General features: G+C 44.7%; 1 protein-coding gene across 1 annotated transcript; it reads right to left on the reverse strand.

The window, feature by feature from the left end:
- Positions 1 to 655: 655 nt before the first annotated feature.
- Positions 656 to 1,237, reverse strand: LOC130869856 (peptidyl-prolyl cis-trans isomerase A-like). The gene has a single exon (XM_057762318.1). It carries the CDS (start codon positions 1,232 to 1,234, stop codon positions 740 to 742), a length of 495 nt encoding a protein of 164 aa, XP_057618301.1. The 5' UTR covers positions 1,235 to 1,237; the 3' UTR covers positions 656 to 739.
- Between the last annotated feature and the right edge of the window lie 15,040 nt (positions 1,238 to 16,277).

The raw sequence follows: 16,277 nt of genomic DNA on the forward strand, positions 1-16,277 counted from the left end.
GGTTCTACCACGGAGCCATACCCCAGCCCCTAGATTTTCTTAAGCTGTTACCTGATTCTTTTTTTCTCTTTCCTAGAATTCTATTAGTCACCAGTCTCCCTGGGTTCCTCCAGGCTATGACAGTATCTCACACTTTCCCTAGTTTTGATGACCTTAACAGATTTGAGGTCAGGTATGTTAGAATGTTCCTCAACTCAAGTCTGTCAGATGCTTCTGTTATTCTTAGACTTCAACGATAGGTTTTGAAGACCACACTAGTGAGATGCCCCTCTTGGTGTGTGCTATTGTTTTAGTTAGGGTCACTATTGCTGTGATGAAACACCATGACCAAAACAAGTTGGGGAGGAAAGGGTTTATTTGGCTTATACTTCCACATCATGATTCGTTATCAAAGGAAGTCAGGGCAGGAACTCAAGCAGGGTAGGATCCTGGAGGCAGAAGCTGATGAGAGGCCATGGAGGAGTGCTACTTACTGGTTTGTTCCCTATGGCTTGCTCAGCCTGCTTTCTTTTTCTTTCTTTTTTTTTTTTGACAACAGTTCTTACTTAGTTTTTATTCATAATCATAAACTTAACTCTGCAATCCAGCTAGACTTGAAGGGAAATGAGGAAAATATGGAACCCAAAGAACTTCAGTGAGAGCAGAGATTACAGGGTACTGCAAGCAGATGGGGCTGGGGTGCTCTCCTGAGCTACAGAAGGAATGGTCTGGTGGGTAAGAAGCCCGCAAGTCAAAAGAATTAGAGTTGTCCACAGTCGGAAATGGTGATCTTCTTGCTGGTCTTGCCATTCCTGGACCCAAAACGCTCCATGGCTTCCACAATGTTCATGCCTTCTTTCACCTTCCCAAAGACCACATGTTTGCCATCCAGCCACTCAGTTTTGGTGGTGCAGATAAAAAACTGGGAACCGTTTGTGTTTGGTCCAGCATTTGCCATGGACAAGATGCCAGGACCTGTATGCTTCAGGATGAAGTTCTCATCCTCAAATTTTTCTCCATAGATGGATCTGCCACCAGTGCCATTATGGCGTGTGAAGTCACCACCCTGGCACATGAATCCTGGAATAATCCTGTGAAAGGAAGAACCCTTATATCCAAATCCTTTCTCTCCAGTGCTCAGAGCACGAAAGTTTTCTGCTGTCTTTGGAACTTTGTCTGCAAACAGCTCAAAGGAGATGCGGCCCAAGGGCTCGCCATCGGCCGCGATGTCGAAGAACACGGTGGGGTTGACCATGGCTGCAGAAAGTGGTGAGAAGGGACAGCGGCTTCTGCAAAGCCCTCAGCCTGCTTTCTTATAGCACCCAGGACCACCATGGGCTGGACCTCCCCCATTAATCACTAATTAAGAAAATGCCCTATAGCTGGATCTTATGGAGGCACTTTGTCAGTTGAGGTTCCCTCGTTTCAGATAGCTCTAGCTTGTGTCAAGTTGACATGAAACTATTCAGCACAGATATCAAGGGTACTCTGTTTCAGGCTGGGGAGATGGCTCAGCGGTAAAGTGCTTGCTGCACGGGTGTGAGGACCTGGGTTTGAATCCCCAGAGCCCATGTAAATGCTGTTACTGTCCTGTGAGTCTGTAGTTCTAGCATGCCTAAGGTATGTGGGAGGCAGGGACAGAAGCCTGCAGCCCAGATAGCCCAGAATACCCAGTGGTGAACAAGGAGACCCTGCCTCAGACAAAGAGAAAGTGAGGACTAACACCCAGTGTTGTCCTCTGACCTCCACAAGCATGTAGTAGCATGTGCTGGCCTGCACTCCCACACACGTACATGCACGCATCCATAGGCATACACTCATCACACACTCACACGTGGAATTTAAGAAAGGAAAGCGTCCATGCTCTCCACACAACTGTGAGCATCTGTGGAGGTGGTGTGTCCGGCCTCTCCGCCTCATCCTTCTTCTGCCCTTCCCTTTCCATGTCCTTCTCTTTGGATGGAGAAGAGAGTAGGTACATCGGAAACAGCTGCTCACTTCACTCCACTTGGGGATCACTTATGCCCGTTAGCACAGGCCCATGGCTCTCTGAAATATTCATCGAGTTACAGTCTAATGCTGTTAGTTTACCCATCAAATTGTCCCTTATTTATTTACATCGAAATAAAGAACTAATGGCTCTCCATAACCCACAGTGAGTTATCAACAAGTGCCGTATCAGTTTGCTGGTCACACTGTTCCATCTGTGCCACTGGAAGGTTCTTTCAGTGGGTGCCTGGGCCCCTTTGCCATGTCTCAATAATTATACTTTGGGGTGACATTTCCAGCAATCTAAGTCTTAGAACCAACCATCTCCCCAAGGGTCTGTGTGTATTAGTGTAAATTCTTCAGAGGGGGGAAATAGGGTATAGATGGATTAGTAGATGGATAGGTGAATGAGAGGATGCATGGATGAAAATGGGTAAGTAGGTAGGCGGTAGACAGATTGCAGACAGTACATAGACAGACAGGTGGTAGATAGGAATGTAGACACGTGATAGATGATAGATAGATAGATAGATAGATAGATAGATAGATAGATATAGATAGATAGATAGATGATATCGATCTATAGACAATTGATGATAAATGAGATAGATGAATGACCTAATAAATGATAGATAAACAATAGAGAGATGACATATGGATGAATAGATGATAGATAGATAGATAGATAGATAGATAGATAGATAGATAGATAGATAAGAGGTAGATAGATGACAGATAGGTCATTGACAAGATATTTAGACAGACAGTTATCCACACAGACAACTCTAGCCTTGTCTCCTTGCTTTCCTGTGAGCTATTAGGGGACAGAGCTCTGGCCTCAAACACCTCCATCCATTTATTTATTAGTTCAATCCCAGCTTATGAGTAGAGTGAATTAACAAGGAAACCCTGATCGTTGTGGCAAGTCTCCTTACCTACCAGAGCTCAGGTATTTAGTTAAGTCCCCAGTCATTTCCAGAATTACTTGGGTTAGCATCATTTCCTGCCACACCTTCGGTGAAGTTATTTCCTACAGTTATAATATGTGGGGGAAGCCCAGCCCAAGGGGGCGTGTTCGCCTCGGGCTAATGTTTATGTATAAATCTGGCGGGCGTGAGCCCCGCCGGTTCTTTTTTGTACTTCTGGTTTCATCGCTGGATCCCTGGTGTTGCAAGCTATTTTCTTCATTAAAGTTTACTATTTCATATTAAGCTAGCCTGGTTATTACGCTTCATCAGTAATATAGATGGATTTTAAAGAACTGCTTATCTTTTTGTTGTTGTTATGTGTACATATGATGTGTGACGGGAGGCACACATGCCCACGTAGCATGTGTATGGAGACCTAGGGCAAGTCATGATGTCTGCCCTCTACTTCCACCTTTACGTGGGTTCCGGGGACTGAACTCAGAGGGTCAGGGTTGACACAATGGAAACCACAGAGTAATTTACACAAAAGAAGTGTGTTTCCCACAGATCTGGAAGCTGCAAGTCAGAGAAGAAAGCGTTTGATTGGGCTTGTGGCTTTAGAAGGCTCAGAAGTCCATCATGGCGAGGAGCGGGGCGGCTCTCAGCAGACGTGTTGGTTGGAGCAGCAGGTGAGCTCACATCTCAACTGCAAATCGGAAACAAAGAGGCGCTCAGCAGTGGTGGGATGGCGTAAGTCTTTAAAATATCAGAGCCCACCCCCAGTGACACACTTCCTCCAGTTAGGCCATACCACATAATCCTTCCCAAACAGTTCACCAACTCGGGACCACGTAGTCAAATAGCCCAGACTTACGAGGCCATTCTCACTCAAAGCCCCATGAAGGGTCTCCCCCATATCTTTCTCCTCACTTCTTTGGTTTATATTATATTCTCTCGTGTCTTCATGCAGCCTTTCATCTACCATGGTCGCCTGTGCCCACAGTTTCCCTTTTCCTAAAGATATAGTCATATCAAATCAACGCCCACCTTGTATGACTTTAACTAATTACTAATGCAAAACTCTGATTTCCACATAAGTTTGGACTATGGAGTCCTAGGGGTTAGGCCTGAATGAAGCCTACAATGATTACCAAGGGACAGTCAAGAATTATCTGGAATTATTAACTCTGATTTAGCACCTTTTTCCCACCCAGGAAGTCTTGCTCCATTCTAGGAAAAGAAACATCAATGTGGACCCATTAAAAAGGTCAAGTGAAGAGAAATCCACTCCTGTGGAGATCTCAGCCACTAGGAATCCCAGGAGTGGAAAGTCCAAGAGGAGAGGACCTCTCCTTCTCCTCTGGGGGGACACACTGCTGTCTTAGGGGTATCACACATTCCCAGGTGATGTTATCTGTGCTCAGGTGTAGGTGTCCTTGTGATGTATACATCCCAGAGCATCTTAAGGTATTCATATGTTCCTCCATGTTTTTTATTTGTTAAGCCAACACACACTAGAATTATAACTGGTTCTTGCAGGGATCCCTACTTTGCATATTGAAAAAAATCATTTTAAAGAAAAAGGACTGAGAAATTTTGACTTTGCTATAAAATTGAGTAATCAAGATAGACTGGTCCTGGAAAAGGATTGACAAATGAGAGAGAGAGAGAGAGAGAGAGAGAGAGAGAGACAGACAGAGACAGAGACAGAGACAGAGACAGAGAACTTAGAAACAGATATTCATTTTGGTTTCTATGGGCTATGCTGCCTCCTAAGACGATGTTTATGTTCGTGGTCTATTTTACCACTGGAGGACAAATGGATGTCTGTGCCCTGAGCTGCTGCCTGAGGTCATGTTAATGCCGGTGGCCCATGCTACTGCCAAAGGCTGGGAGGAAGTCTGTGGTCCATGATGCCCCTGGAGGCCTATTGATGTCTGTGGTCTGTACCACCACTGGAGACCATGTTGGTGTTCATGGCCCATGTTATCGTCAGAGGCCATGTTGGTGGCCATGCCCGGTGCTGCTGCCACTGGCAGTCATGATGGTGCCCATGGTCCACACTGAGGTTGAGAGTTGTGTTGATGTTCAAGGTCTGTACTGCCACCAGAGACCTTGCTGAGGTTCGTGGTTTGGGCTGTAGCCTGAGGCCAATGGATGTCAGTGGTCTCTGCTGTTGCCAGAAACCATGTGAACTCCATGAGCCACGCTGCTGCTGACTGTAAAGTCAAGGAAGCTTCTTTTGCAGTGGTATCGATGACTGTAGACTCACACTTGAGAACATGAGACATAAAAGGCCACAACTTTCCCCTCCCCAAAGAAAAAGAAACAGCATAGACAAGAAGCTATTGATGAGAACTCCTAAAACTTGTAATAGGGATGCTGAAGTGCAGATCTCCACAGATGATGGCTTCTGGTGGGGATGGGGGTGGCGAAGGACCCAGTTTTCTCTAAGGGACTGGCCACTAAGAGTTTGGCCATGCTCCAATGAATATATGGACAGCACAAGTTGGACTTGGTATATTTCTTCCTCCTCTTCCTCTTCCTCTTCCTCTTCCTCTTCCTCTTCCTCTTCTTCTTCTTCTTCTTCTTCTTCTTCTTCCTCTTCCTCCTCCTCCTCTTCTTCTTTTTCTCCTCCTCCTCCTCCTCCTTCTCCTTCTTCCTCTTCCTCTCCTTCTCCTCGTCCTCCTCGTCCTCCTTCTTCTCTCTGGGGAGGTCATAATGGTGAGGGGGTGAACCCAGGAAGACTGGGAATGAATGTGATCAAGGTACATTATGTAAAATTCCCAAACAATCAACAAAAATATTGCTGGAAAAAAAGAAATAGGTACTAGTAAGTGCAGTTATTTGATTTTTTTTTACAAAGATGCTAAGCAATCTAGAAAGTTGTGAGCAAAGATGTTGGGGAAATTGGATTTATATTGAGGAAAACAAATGAACTTTAACCCCTGGATCAACCAGGGTTTTATCAGAAAACAGAGCCACTACGGGAGACAGGACAGGCATTCAAACTGCCTCGCGCAAGTTGTTGCCAATGTGGCTGAGGGAGTGGCTCAGCTGGATATAGTGCTTGCTATGTAAGTGTGAGAACCAGGGTCTGACTTCCCGGAGCCCACGTAAATGCTGGGTGGATGCAGTGACCCGCTTAATGCTTACAGTCCCAGTACTCTAGAGGCGGCGCCGGGATTGCCAGAGCAAGTCGGCAAGTGAGCCCAGCTGAATCATATGAGCCCTGGGCTCTAGTGAGAGACCCTGCCTCGGTATATAAGGTGGAGGACAATTGAGGAAGACGTGCATGTCTACCTCTGGATTCCACATGCTCCTGCACACATGCATTGATCACACACACACACACACACACACACACACACACACACCTTCTTATTAGTCTATAATGCAGAGCTTTGTGGGGAAAAGATTTTGAAGTGATGTATCTCATAGGAAAACATGGATGAACAGAAAGTGCAAGAGAAAATACTCAACGCCAGTAGTTCTCCCGAGAATGCAGATGGAGTTCTCGAGAAGACACCATGGCACGCCATCCAGAATAATTAAAATGCAACAGACTTGTCAACTCCATATGCTGGTGAGTACGGGGACATCAGGGGTTCTCGGATGTGTGTGAGTGGGCAAGCCTAACAAGGACACTAACTTTGCCATCCATCAAAATATGGATGAGAAAGCAGATGGTTTTCCGAAAATGAACTACAACATGCTCCTTCCTGCCAGGACTGGTACAATGACATCCGATCTGCCTCTTTTCTAGACGTGGAGTCTGTGGGCTGTGACTGCCGCTACTAATGCCACTGAATGGAATTAATGTTGTGTGACTTACAGGTTCGTGGTGTTTTCATTTTATTCAGTGGGACACTTATGCTTGGATGCCTGAGCTGTCCAGTAAGAGTTTGTACATGCATGAAGCACTTGGAATGGAATCTAGAGTCCTCTGCACACTAGGCAAGTGCTCTATTACTGAACAACACCCGCAACCTGATACTGGGGGATTCTAGGTAGAGACTCTACACTGAGCCACACCCCAGCCCCTCACTGGGGGATTCTTGACAGGGGCTCTACCACTGAGCCACACCACAGCCCCTCACTGGGGGATTCTTGACAGGGGCTCTACCACTGAGCCACACCACAGCCCCTCACTGGGGGATTCTAGGCAGGGGCTCTACCACTGAGTCACACTCCAGCCCCTCACTGGGAGATTCTAGGCAGATGTTCTACTACTAAGCCATAACCTATCCCCAAAAGAAGATTTTCTTGTGATCTAATTAAAAGTGTCTGATTATTAATATCATCAAAAAATAAACAAGTCCTTGAATTACTATATTTACTCAATAGGCAGGGAACGGGCTCAAGCTCTGCCTGGTTTTTGGCCATTTCTCATGGAAAAGGAAGGAAGCCATAGATGGCACAATGAAGATCCAGAGGGCAAAACCAAGAACTGTGAGAAGTAATTCCGACAGAGTAACACAGAGCCCTGAGGAACTACAGCATGTGCCCAACCATATTTCAGAACTGGTGTCTGGTGTCTCCCGTTGGCTCCATTTCCCCATCTCCAATAAGCACAGGGCTGGTAGTGGCAGGGACACAAAGTGTCTGTTTGGTTCCCACGTCGTCGTCTGGAGGAGTTTGCAGAGGAGCACACCTGGGGAGCCTTATACATGCCTGGCTTTTACTGAGTGAAACTCTGGGACTCTAATAGAGTCCAGGTTTGTGTGTTAATAGCAGGAACCGGGGAGTGTTGACTCTTCAGAAAAGTGGGTACCTTTCACAAGATTCCTTCCAGGTAACTACCCTAGGGAACCTAAGTCTGTATGCCACGGCGATACGTGTATATCCACTTTACTGCTTGAGATGGTCAAGGGACAGAAGCGGCGTAGGTGCTGCCACTGACAGATGAATAGATCATTCTAATCTGATGCGCACACCGAAGCATTGCTCAGTCCTAAAGAAGGAAAAGGGTTGTAGTTTTTATGAAAACAGTTGGCACAGGAAAGCACTGTCGTCTTGATTGGCTTAAGAGACATCTAGGGCATTAGTGAAGCCCACCTTTGGGTCTGTCTGTGAGGTTGTTTCCAGAGAGGATTGATTGAGAGAGAAAAGACCCACCCTGAATGTGGGTAAAGCCATTGCATGGGTCAGGGTCCTTGGCTGACTAAAAATGGGAAGTCTCGGAGGTCAGTTGAGCACCAATGTTACCCTTTCTCTACTTCCTCACCTGCCGGGGGTGAGCAAGCAGCCCCCTAGTGCCAAGGACAGTGCCAACACATGCGGCTATGAAAATACAAGCCAGATGTGGTGGCACACGTCTTTAATCTCAGTACTCTAGAGGCAGAGGCGGGCCTGTTGAGTTTGAGAACATCATGGTCTACACGGAACAACCTTGTCTCATAAAAAGAGAGAATCAAGAAAGCAGAAGGGGAATAATATTTGGAGATAGGAAAGGATTCAATAGGAGGGGGATGGGTGGTGAAAGAGGGTAATAGTTGAGTCAGTCTAAACAAACTACATGAAAATCATGTAAGAAAAATCATTTGGGCCAGAGCTATGGCTCTGCAGGTTAAAACCAGCTGCACCAGCCTGCTGACCTGAGTACGATCCCTGGAACCCACATAAAGGTGGAAGAAGAGAAGAGACCCCCCACAAAGTCATCCTCTGAACACCATATGTATTTTGTAGCACACAAGAGCCTGCACACACTCATCATACATGCAAACAGTAATAATAAAAAATGATTTTTAGATGCGTAATTTCTGAAACAGATATAAGTTAATAAACTTTCCTTTGAGGAGCCAGAGAGACTACTCAGCTGTTTGACTGATGGTGTCCTTTTCCCTGCAGGAGTTTTTTGGTTTCATGAGGTCCCCTTTATTAATTGTTGGCCTTAGTACCCGCACGATTGGTGTTCTGTTCAGGAAGTCTCCTGTGCCATGCGTTCAAGACTGTTCCCTACTTCCTCCTCTATCTCGTTTAGTGTATCTGGTTTTATGTTGAGATTTTTGATCCATCTGGACTTTCCTGCAAGGTGATAAATATGGATAAATACACTTTCTCCCATATGCAGCCACCCCGTTTGATCAGCACCGTTTGTTGAGGATATGTATCCAGTGTGTATTTCAGGCTTTTATCAAAAGTCAGGTGTCCATGTGTGCCTGAATTTATATCTAGGTCTTCAGTTAGATTCCGTTGATCAATGTGTGTGTTTTCGTGAAAATACCATATGGTTTTTATTACTATAGCTCTGTAGCACAATTTGAAATCAGAAAAGGCAGTACCTCTGACAGTACTTTTATTGTTCAGGGTTGTTTTAGTTATCCAGGTCTTTTTGTGTTTCTCAATATGAAGTTGAAACTTTTTCCTTCAAGGTCTGTGAAGAATTGTGTTGAAATGTTGATGGGCATTGCATTGAACCTGTAGATTGCTTTGGTAAGACGGCCATTTTAACTATGCTAATCCTACTGATCCATGGGTATGGGAGATCTTTCCATTTTCTGATCTCTTTTTCACTCTCCTTCTTCAAAGACTGGACTTTTTGTTTTTATCATACAAGCCTTTCATTTTCTTGGTTATGTATTTTATATTATTTGTGGCTGTTGTGAAGGGTGTTGCTTCCCTGATTTCCTTCTCAGTCTGTTTGTCATTTGTATACAGGAGGGCTACTGATTTTTTTCTTTTCTTTTTTTTTTTTTTTTTTTGAGTTAATCTTGTATCCAGCCACTTTGCTGAGGGTGTTTATCAGCCGTAGGAGCTCCCTGGTGAAAGTTTTAGGGCCACTTATGTATACGATCATATCATCTGCAAATAATACTTTAACTTCTTCTTTTCCAATTTGTATCCCCTTGATCTCCCTTAGTTGTCTCATTGCTGAGGCTAAACCTTAAGTGCTATATTGGATAGATATGGAGAGAGTGGACAGCCTTGTCTTGTTCCTGAACTTAGTGGAATTGCTTTGAGTTTTTTTCCATTTAGTTTGATGTTGCTTGTCAGCTTGCTGTATATTGCTTTTATTATGTTGAGGTATGTCCCTTGTATCCCTAATCTCTCCAGGACTTTTTATCATGAAGGGGTGTTGAATTTTTATTAAAGATCTTCTCAGCATCCAATGAGATGATCATGTGGGGTTTTTTTTCTTCCAGTTTGTTTATATGGTGGATTACATTGACAGATTTTCATATGTTGAATCATCCCTGTATCTCTGAGATAAAACCTACTTGATCATGGTGGATGATCTTTTTGATGTGTTCTTGAATTCTGTTTGCAAGTATTTGAGTATTTTTTGCATCTATGTTCATAAAGGAAATTGGCCTGTAATTCTCTTTCTTTGTTGAATCTTTATATGGTTTGGGTATCAGGATAACTGTGGCCTTATAAAATGAGTTGGGCAATGTTTCTTCTGTTTCTATTTTGTGAAATAATTTGAGGAGTATTGATGTCAACTCTTCTTTGAAAGTCTGAGAATTCTGTGCTAAAATCATCTGTCTCTGGTTTTATTTATTTATTTGGTTGGGTTACTTTTAATGACAGCTTCTATCTCCTTAGGGGTTATAGGTCTATCTAAATTGTCTGATCTTGGTTTAACTTTGGTAAATGGTACCTATCTAGAAAATTATCTACTTCTTTAAGATTTTCCAATTTGATAGATATAGATTTTTACAGCTTGTCATTATGATTCTTTGAATTTCCTCAGTGTCGGTTGTTTCCCCTTTTCATTTCTTATTTTGTTAATTTGGATGTTTTCTCTCTGCCTTTTAACTAGTTTGGATAAGGGTTTTTTCTATCTTGTTGATTTTCTCAAAGAACCAATTATTTGTTTTGTTGATTCTTTGTTTCACTGATCTCTTTGTTTCTATTTTATTGATTTCATCCCTCAGTTTGATTATTTCTTGCCCTATACTCCTCTTGGGTGTGATTACTTCTTTTTGTTCTAATGTGCTGTTAAGTTGCTAGTATGAGATCTCTCCAATTTGTTTTCTGTAAGCACTTAGTGCCGATTTCGTTATGTACCATAAGTTTGGGTGTGCTGTGTATTCGTTTTGATTCTAGAAAGTCTTATTTATTTCTTTATTTCTGTCCTGATCCACTTTTCATTCAATAGAGAGTTGTTCAGTTTCCATTAGTTTGTAAGCTTTCTGTTGATTTTGTTGTTGAAATCCAGCTTTAATCCATGGTAATCTGATAAAATACAGGGAGTTATAAATTTCTTATATCTATTGAGACTTTCTTTGCAACTGAGTATGTGGTCAATCTTGGAGAAAGTTCATGAGGTTCAGAGAAGAAGGTATATTTTTTGTGTTTGGATGAAATGTCCTGTAACTGTTAGGTCTGTTTGGTTTATAACATCAGTTAGCTCCAGCATTTCTCTGTTTAGTTTTTGTCTGGATGACCATCCATTGGCAAGAGTTGGTTAGTGAAGTCTTCCACTATCACTGTGTGAGGGTCAATGTGTAATTTAAGATGCAGTAGTGTTTCTTTTACAAACTTGGTGCCTTTTTGTTTGAGGTATAGTAGAGATGGTAAGAATTGCAATGTCGTGTTGTTAGATTTTTCTTTTGATGAGAATGTAGTGTCCTTCCCAGTCTCTTCTGATTAATTTTGTACTGAAGTTGATTTTGTCAGATTTTAAAATGATTACTCCAGTTTGTTTTCTAGGTCCATTTGCTTGGTATATCTTTTTCCAACCGTTTACTCTGAGGTAATATCTATTCTTGATTTTGAGGTGTGTTTCTTGGATACAACAGAAGGATGGATCCTGTTTCCACATCCATTCTGTTAGTCTGTGTCTTTTTATTGGGGAATTGGGTGTTTTGCAGGGTAAAGTAGTCTGTGGTCTCTTAGAGCCTGCAGCACATCTGTCCAGGCCCTCCTGGCTTTTGGATTCTCCACTGAGAAGTGGGTGTAATTCTAACAGCTCTGCCGTTATATGTGTCTTGCTCTTTTCCCTTTGCTATTTGTAGTAGTCTTTATTTGTTCTGAATGTTTTGTGTTTTGATTATTATGTGGCAAGGGGACTTTGTTTTTTGGTCCAATCTATTTGGTGTTCTTTAAGTTTCTTGTAGATTTTATAGGCATCTCCTTCTTTTGGTTGGGAAAAATTTCTTGTGTGGTTTTGTTGAAAATATTTTCTGGGTCTTTGCGCTGGGATTCTTCTCCTTCCTCTATTTCTGTTATTCTTAGATTTTGACTTTTCATAGTGTCCCAGATTTCCTGAATGTTTTGTGTCAGGAACTTTTTAGATTTAACACTTTCTTTGACTGATGTATTCATTTCTTCTATCTTATCTTCAATGCCTGAGATTCTCTCTTCTATCTCTTGTATTCTGTTAGTGGAGCTTACCCTTGTAGTTCTTGCTCGAATGCTTGTTTTTCATTTCCAGGATTCCCTCAATTTATGTTTTCTTTATTACTTCTGTTCCTATTTTCAGTTTTGAACAGTTTTATTCATTTCCTTCAACTGTTTTTTCTCTTTTCCTCCAATTACTTGTTTGTGTTTTCCTAGATTTCTTTAAAGGATTTATTCAGTTCTTCTTTAAGGACCTCTATCATCGTCACACAGGTGGTTTTATATCTTTTACTGTGCTTCAACTATGCTGGCCTATTCAGGACCTGCTGGGGTAGGACAGCTGGGCTCTGGTGGAGACATACTGCCCTGGCTGTTGTTGACTGTTTTCTTATGCTGACATCTGGGTTTGGGGTGATTATAGGTCTAGGTGCTGATTTCTGGGTTAGTCTCTGTTGGGTGGTGCTTTGTTTCCTGGCTTCTGTTTCCTCTCTGGATTTTCAGAGTGTGGTGCTCGTGTGTCCCCTGTTTTATTGGTCAGCTCACTGCTGTGTTCACAGGGAATACCTGCTGGTGTTGGAGACCTGGATACAGTGAAAAGCGTGCGGGGACGATCTGTAGGTTCCACGGGAGGTGTGCTGGGGAGGCTGTAGCTGCTGATCTGTGACAGTGCTGAGGACAAGGGTGAGGGATTGGGTCTAGGGAAAGAGAGGGAGGGGAGAAGGTCTAGGGCAGCCCAAGGCTTGGCCTGTGCTAATAACTTTTTTTAAAAAAAGAATTATTGATCTATCAGATGGGTTTCATGGGTAAACATGCTTTCTGCCAAGGCTGATAACCTGTGCCAAACCTGATAACCTGTGTTAAGTCCCTAGGTCCCCACATGGTGGAAGGAGAGAAGAGACTTCTGTAAGTTGTCCTTTGACCTACACACACACACACACACACGCATGCACACACGCATGCACACACACACCAAATAAATAAACAAATGTAATAAAGTGTGTAATAAAAACTTAGCTACCAACAGATCAGTCCCACTGTCACAGTGGGTGGGTGCACCCTCGCGATCCTGACTTCCTTGCTCATGTTCTCCCTCCTTCTGCTCCTCATTTGGACCTTGGGAGCTCAGTCTGGTGCTCCAATGTGGGTCTCTGTCTCTATCTCCATCCATCGCCAGATGAAGGTTCTATGGTGATATGCAAGTTATTCATCAGTATAGTGGGGCTGATCTATTGAGAGTTCACCAAGGCCAGCTGGACTGGGACTGAATAAGCATGGGATAAAACAGGACTCTCTGAACATGGCAGACAATGAGGGGTGATGAGAAGCCAAGGACAATGGCACTGGGTTTGATCCTACTGCATGAACTGGCTTTGTGGGAGCCTAGCCTGTTTGGATGCTCACCTCCTAGAGCTGGATGGAGGGGGGAGGACCTTGGACTTCCCACAGGGCAGGAAATACGGACTGCTCTTCAGAGTGGAGAAAGAGGGGGAATGGAGTGGGGGGAGGGGGAGAGAAGTGAGAGAAGGGGGAGGGAAATGGGAGGCAGGGAGGAGGCGGAAATATTTTCAATTAAAAAAAAAAAACTTAGCAAGAATTCTTATGACCTAAGGGGCAAGTACAGTCAGTCTTTCCAAAGACTGCCATGTGGGTTTTCTACAAGAAGACCTTGTCCTGTCATAACCAAGACGTGGAGTATAATTCTCTGAGTCTTTGTCTCCTTTGGCCAGTAAGAATCAAGGCTATAACTTCTCAGTTTGTATAAGAAAGATGCTGTAGCCGGGCGATGGCGGCGCACGCCTTTAATCCCAGCACTCGGGAGGCAGAGGCAGGCGGATCTCTGTGAGTTCAAGACCAGCCTGGTCTACAGAGCTAGTTCCAGGACAGGCTCCAAAGCACAGAGAAACCCTGTCTCGAAAAACCAAAAAAAAAAAAAAAAAAAAAGAAGAAGAAAGAAAGATGCTGTAACTTCTGCCTTGAGGGCCAGAACTCACACTTGGAGCTCTGAGCGGCTGCACGAGAAGTCTCAGTACTTTGAGGCGACCGTACTGGAAGACCCGCACATGCTGCCGGTGACTTCCACCCAAGCAAATATGGTGTCTTTAGTTGATTCTAGTCCGGACTCTCCCTTGACCTAATGTCTTCCAAGCAGAGGCTTCAGCCTAGTTCAGCAGTTCCCAACCTTCCTAACGCTGCCCCCCTTTAATACCGTTCCTCAAGATACAGTGACCCCAACGGTAAAATTCTCTCACTGCTACTTCATAAACTGTAAATTTGCTACCGTTAAGAATTGTTATGCACACACCTGATAGGCAACCCCAAAGGGATTGGGACCTACAGATTGAGAACTGCAGTTCTAGACCAAGCGGCAGCCAGCCTCACCATGCTCTGTCTGAATCCGTACCTCCTGCAGCCCTGCCCCTACGAAGCAGCTGCCATTCTAAGTGGGCTGAGAGCTGGGAGGAGGGGCAGAGAGATAGACTAGCCCGTGTGTGGTGAAACCCGTGCGGCTGTTTTGCTTGTGTGGCTGGGTGGGAGTTTGCTCCATGCTCCCTTCGGCTTTTCTGCACACTTGAGCGTGTCTATGGTGAGAGAAAGACGGGAAGACTAGCTAGTACCAGTTAGTGTTTACTGTGTATTGCAGCCCTCTGGGGTCTGTGTCAAGCACCCTTGTAGCTAATCCTCCAAACACCTGCACAGGTTGCTGGTGTATCTGTCTCAGGTTTACAGGTGAGGCAAACCAAGACCAAAGAGAGGTCCAGTCAGTCAGTGCGGTAGCAATCCTAATGCAGAGTAGGGGGACAGCTCCCAGTCAGCTCTGGGGACCCTGGAACAGATCCCGCCTGAGCCTAGCACTCAGGCTTCCTGGCCACCTCTCTCCATTGCTGTGATAGAAAGGTCAAAACAACGAAGGGTTTCTGACGACTCCTTCATCTGTATAGTTCTTTAATACTGGGTTATACTTTCCTGGAGTGAGTATCAAAGTTCTTGTTTTTCCTTCTAGGATGGCATTCTTGCCTTCCCAGTATTGCTGTTCATTTTCTATTATCAGGTGGTAAGAAAATCTCCTTTGAGGGTGGGAACATGGCTCAGTGGTAGAGCCTCTACCTAGAATCCCCCAGTGAGGGGCTGGAGGTGTGGTTCAGTGGGAGAGCCCCTGCCTAGAATCCCCCAGTGAGGGGCTGGGGTGTGGCTCAGTGGTAGAGCCCCTGCCTAGAATCCACCAGTGAGGGGCTGGGGTGTGGCTCAGTCGTAGAGCCTCTGCCTAGAATCCCCCAGGGAGGGGCTGAGGGGTGGCTCAGTGGTAGAGCCCCTGCCTAGAATCCCCCAGTGAGGGGCTGGGGTGTGGCTCAGTGGTAGAGCCCCTGCCTAGAATCCCCCAGTGAGGGGCTGGGGTGTGGCTCAGTGGTAGAGCCCATGCCTAGAATCCCCCAGTGAGGGGTTGGGGGCGTGGCTCTTTTGTCTAAAATCTCTCAGTGAGTCTGTAATTGTAGACCTCCTTTTGCTGTTCTGAAAATAGGGCAACCTCTTTTTATACGTGAGAATAATGTGAGGACATTATATTACTTTATATAAGTTGTCCAAGTCCAAACAGTATCAAAGAAAAGGGCATAGCCCCCACATAGGTCACCCGGGTCTTCTGAAGCCGTGTCCGGTATAACTTATAACGTTTCTATTAACTGGTCCCTAGACTTGAGGTGGAGGAGAACATGCTCACAGGTGCCTGTGACTTTCACAGGGTATTCCCACCAGAGCTTTCAGGAAGAGGGTAACCTGTGCTTCTTCCTGGAGAGGGGATGTTTTCTTTCCCGGTTTTAGCTATCACCACTGGGCTATGTGGCCAGATTCCTGGCGGCTCACCAGGGTGTTCAGGGTTTGTCTTCCCCAACAGCAGTGGCTTACAACTTTGTGCCCTGGTTCTGGTGCCTGCTGTAGGCTGGCGAGCTGCAAGGAACCTGGCCTAGTCTGTCTTCTAAGTGCCTGGTTTTCTCCAGGCGGTGGCTGCCTAGCTGGCCCAGCCACTAACCTCTGATGCTGGAACTGGTTATTACAACTGGCAGGCACGCACATACCAGAGCTGGCTGACCCCTAACTTGACCTGATCGACTTCGTCTG

The sequence above is a fragment of the Chionomys nivalis genome, chromosome 2 (assembly GCF_950005125.1).
Source record: "Chionomys nivalis chromosome 2, mChiNiv1.1, whole genome shotgun sequence".
Classification (NCBI taxonomy): Eukaryota; Metazoa; Chordata; class Mammalia; order Rodentia; family Cricetidae; genus Chionomys; species Chionomys nivalis.

Coding starts and splice junctions, on each gene's coding strand:
- LOC130869856 (XM_057762318.1), bottom strand. CDS start 1,234: ATGGTCAACCCCACCGTGTTCTTCGACATCGCGGCCGATGGCGAGCCC.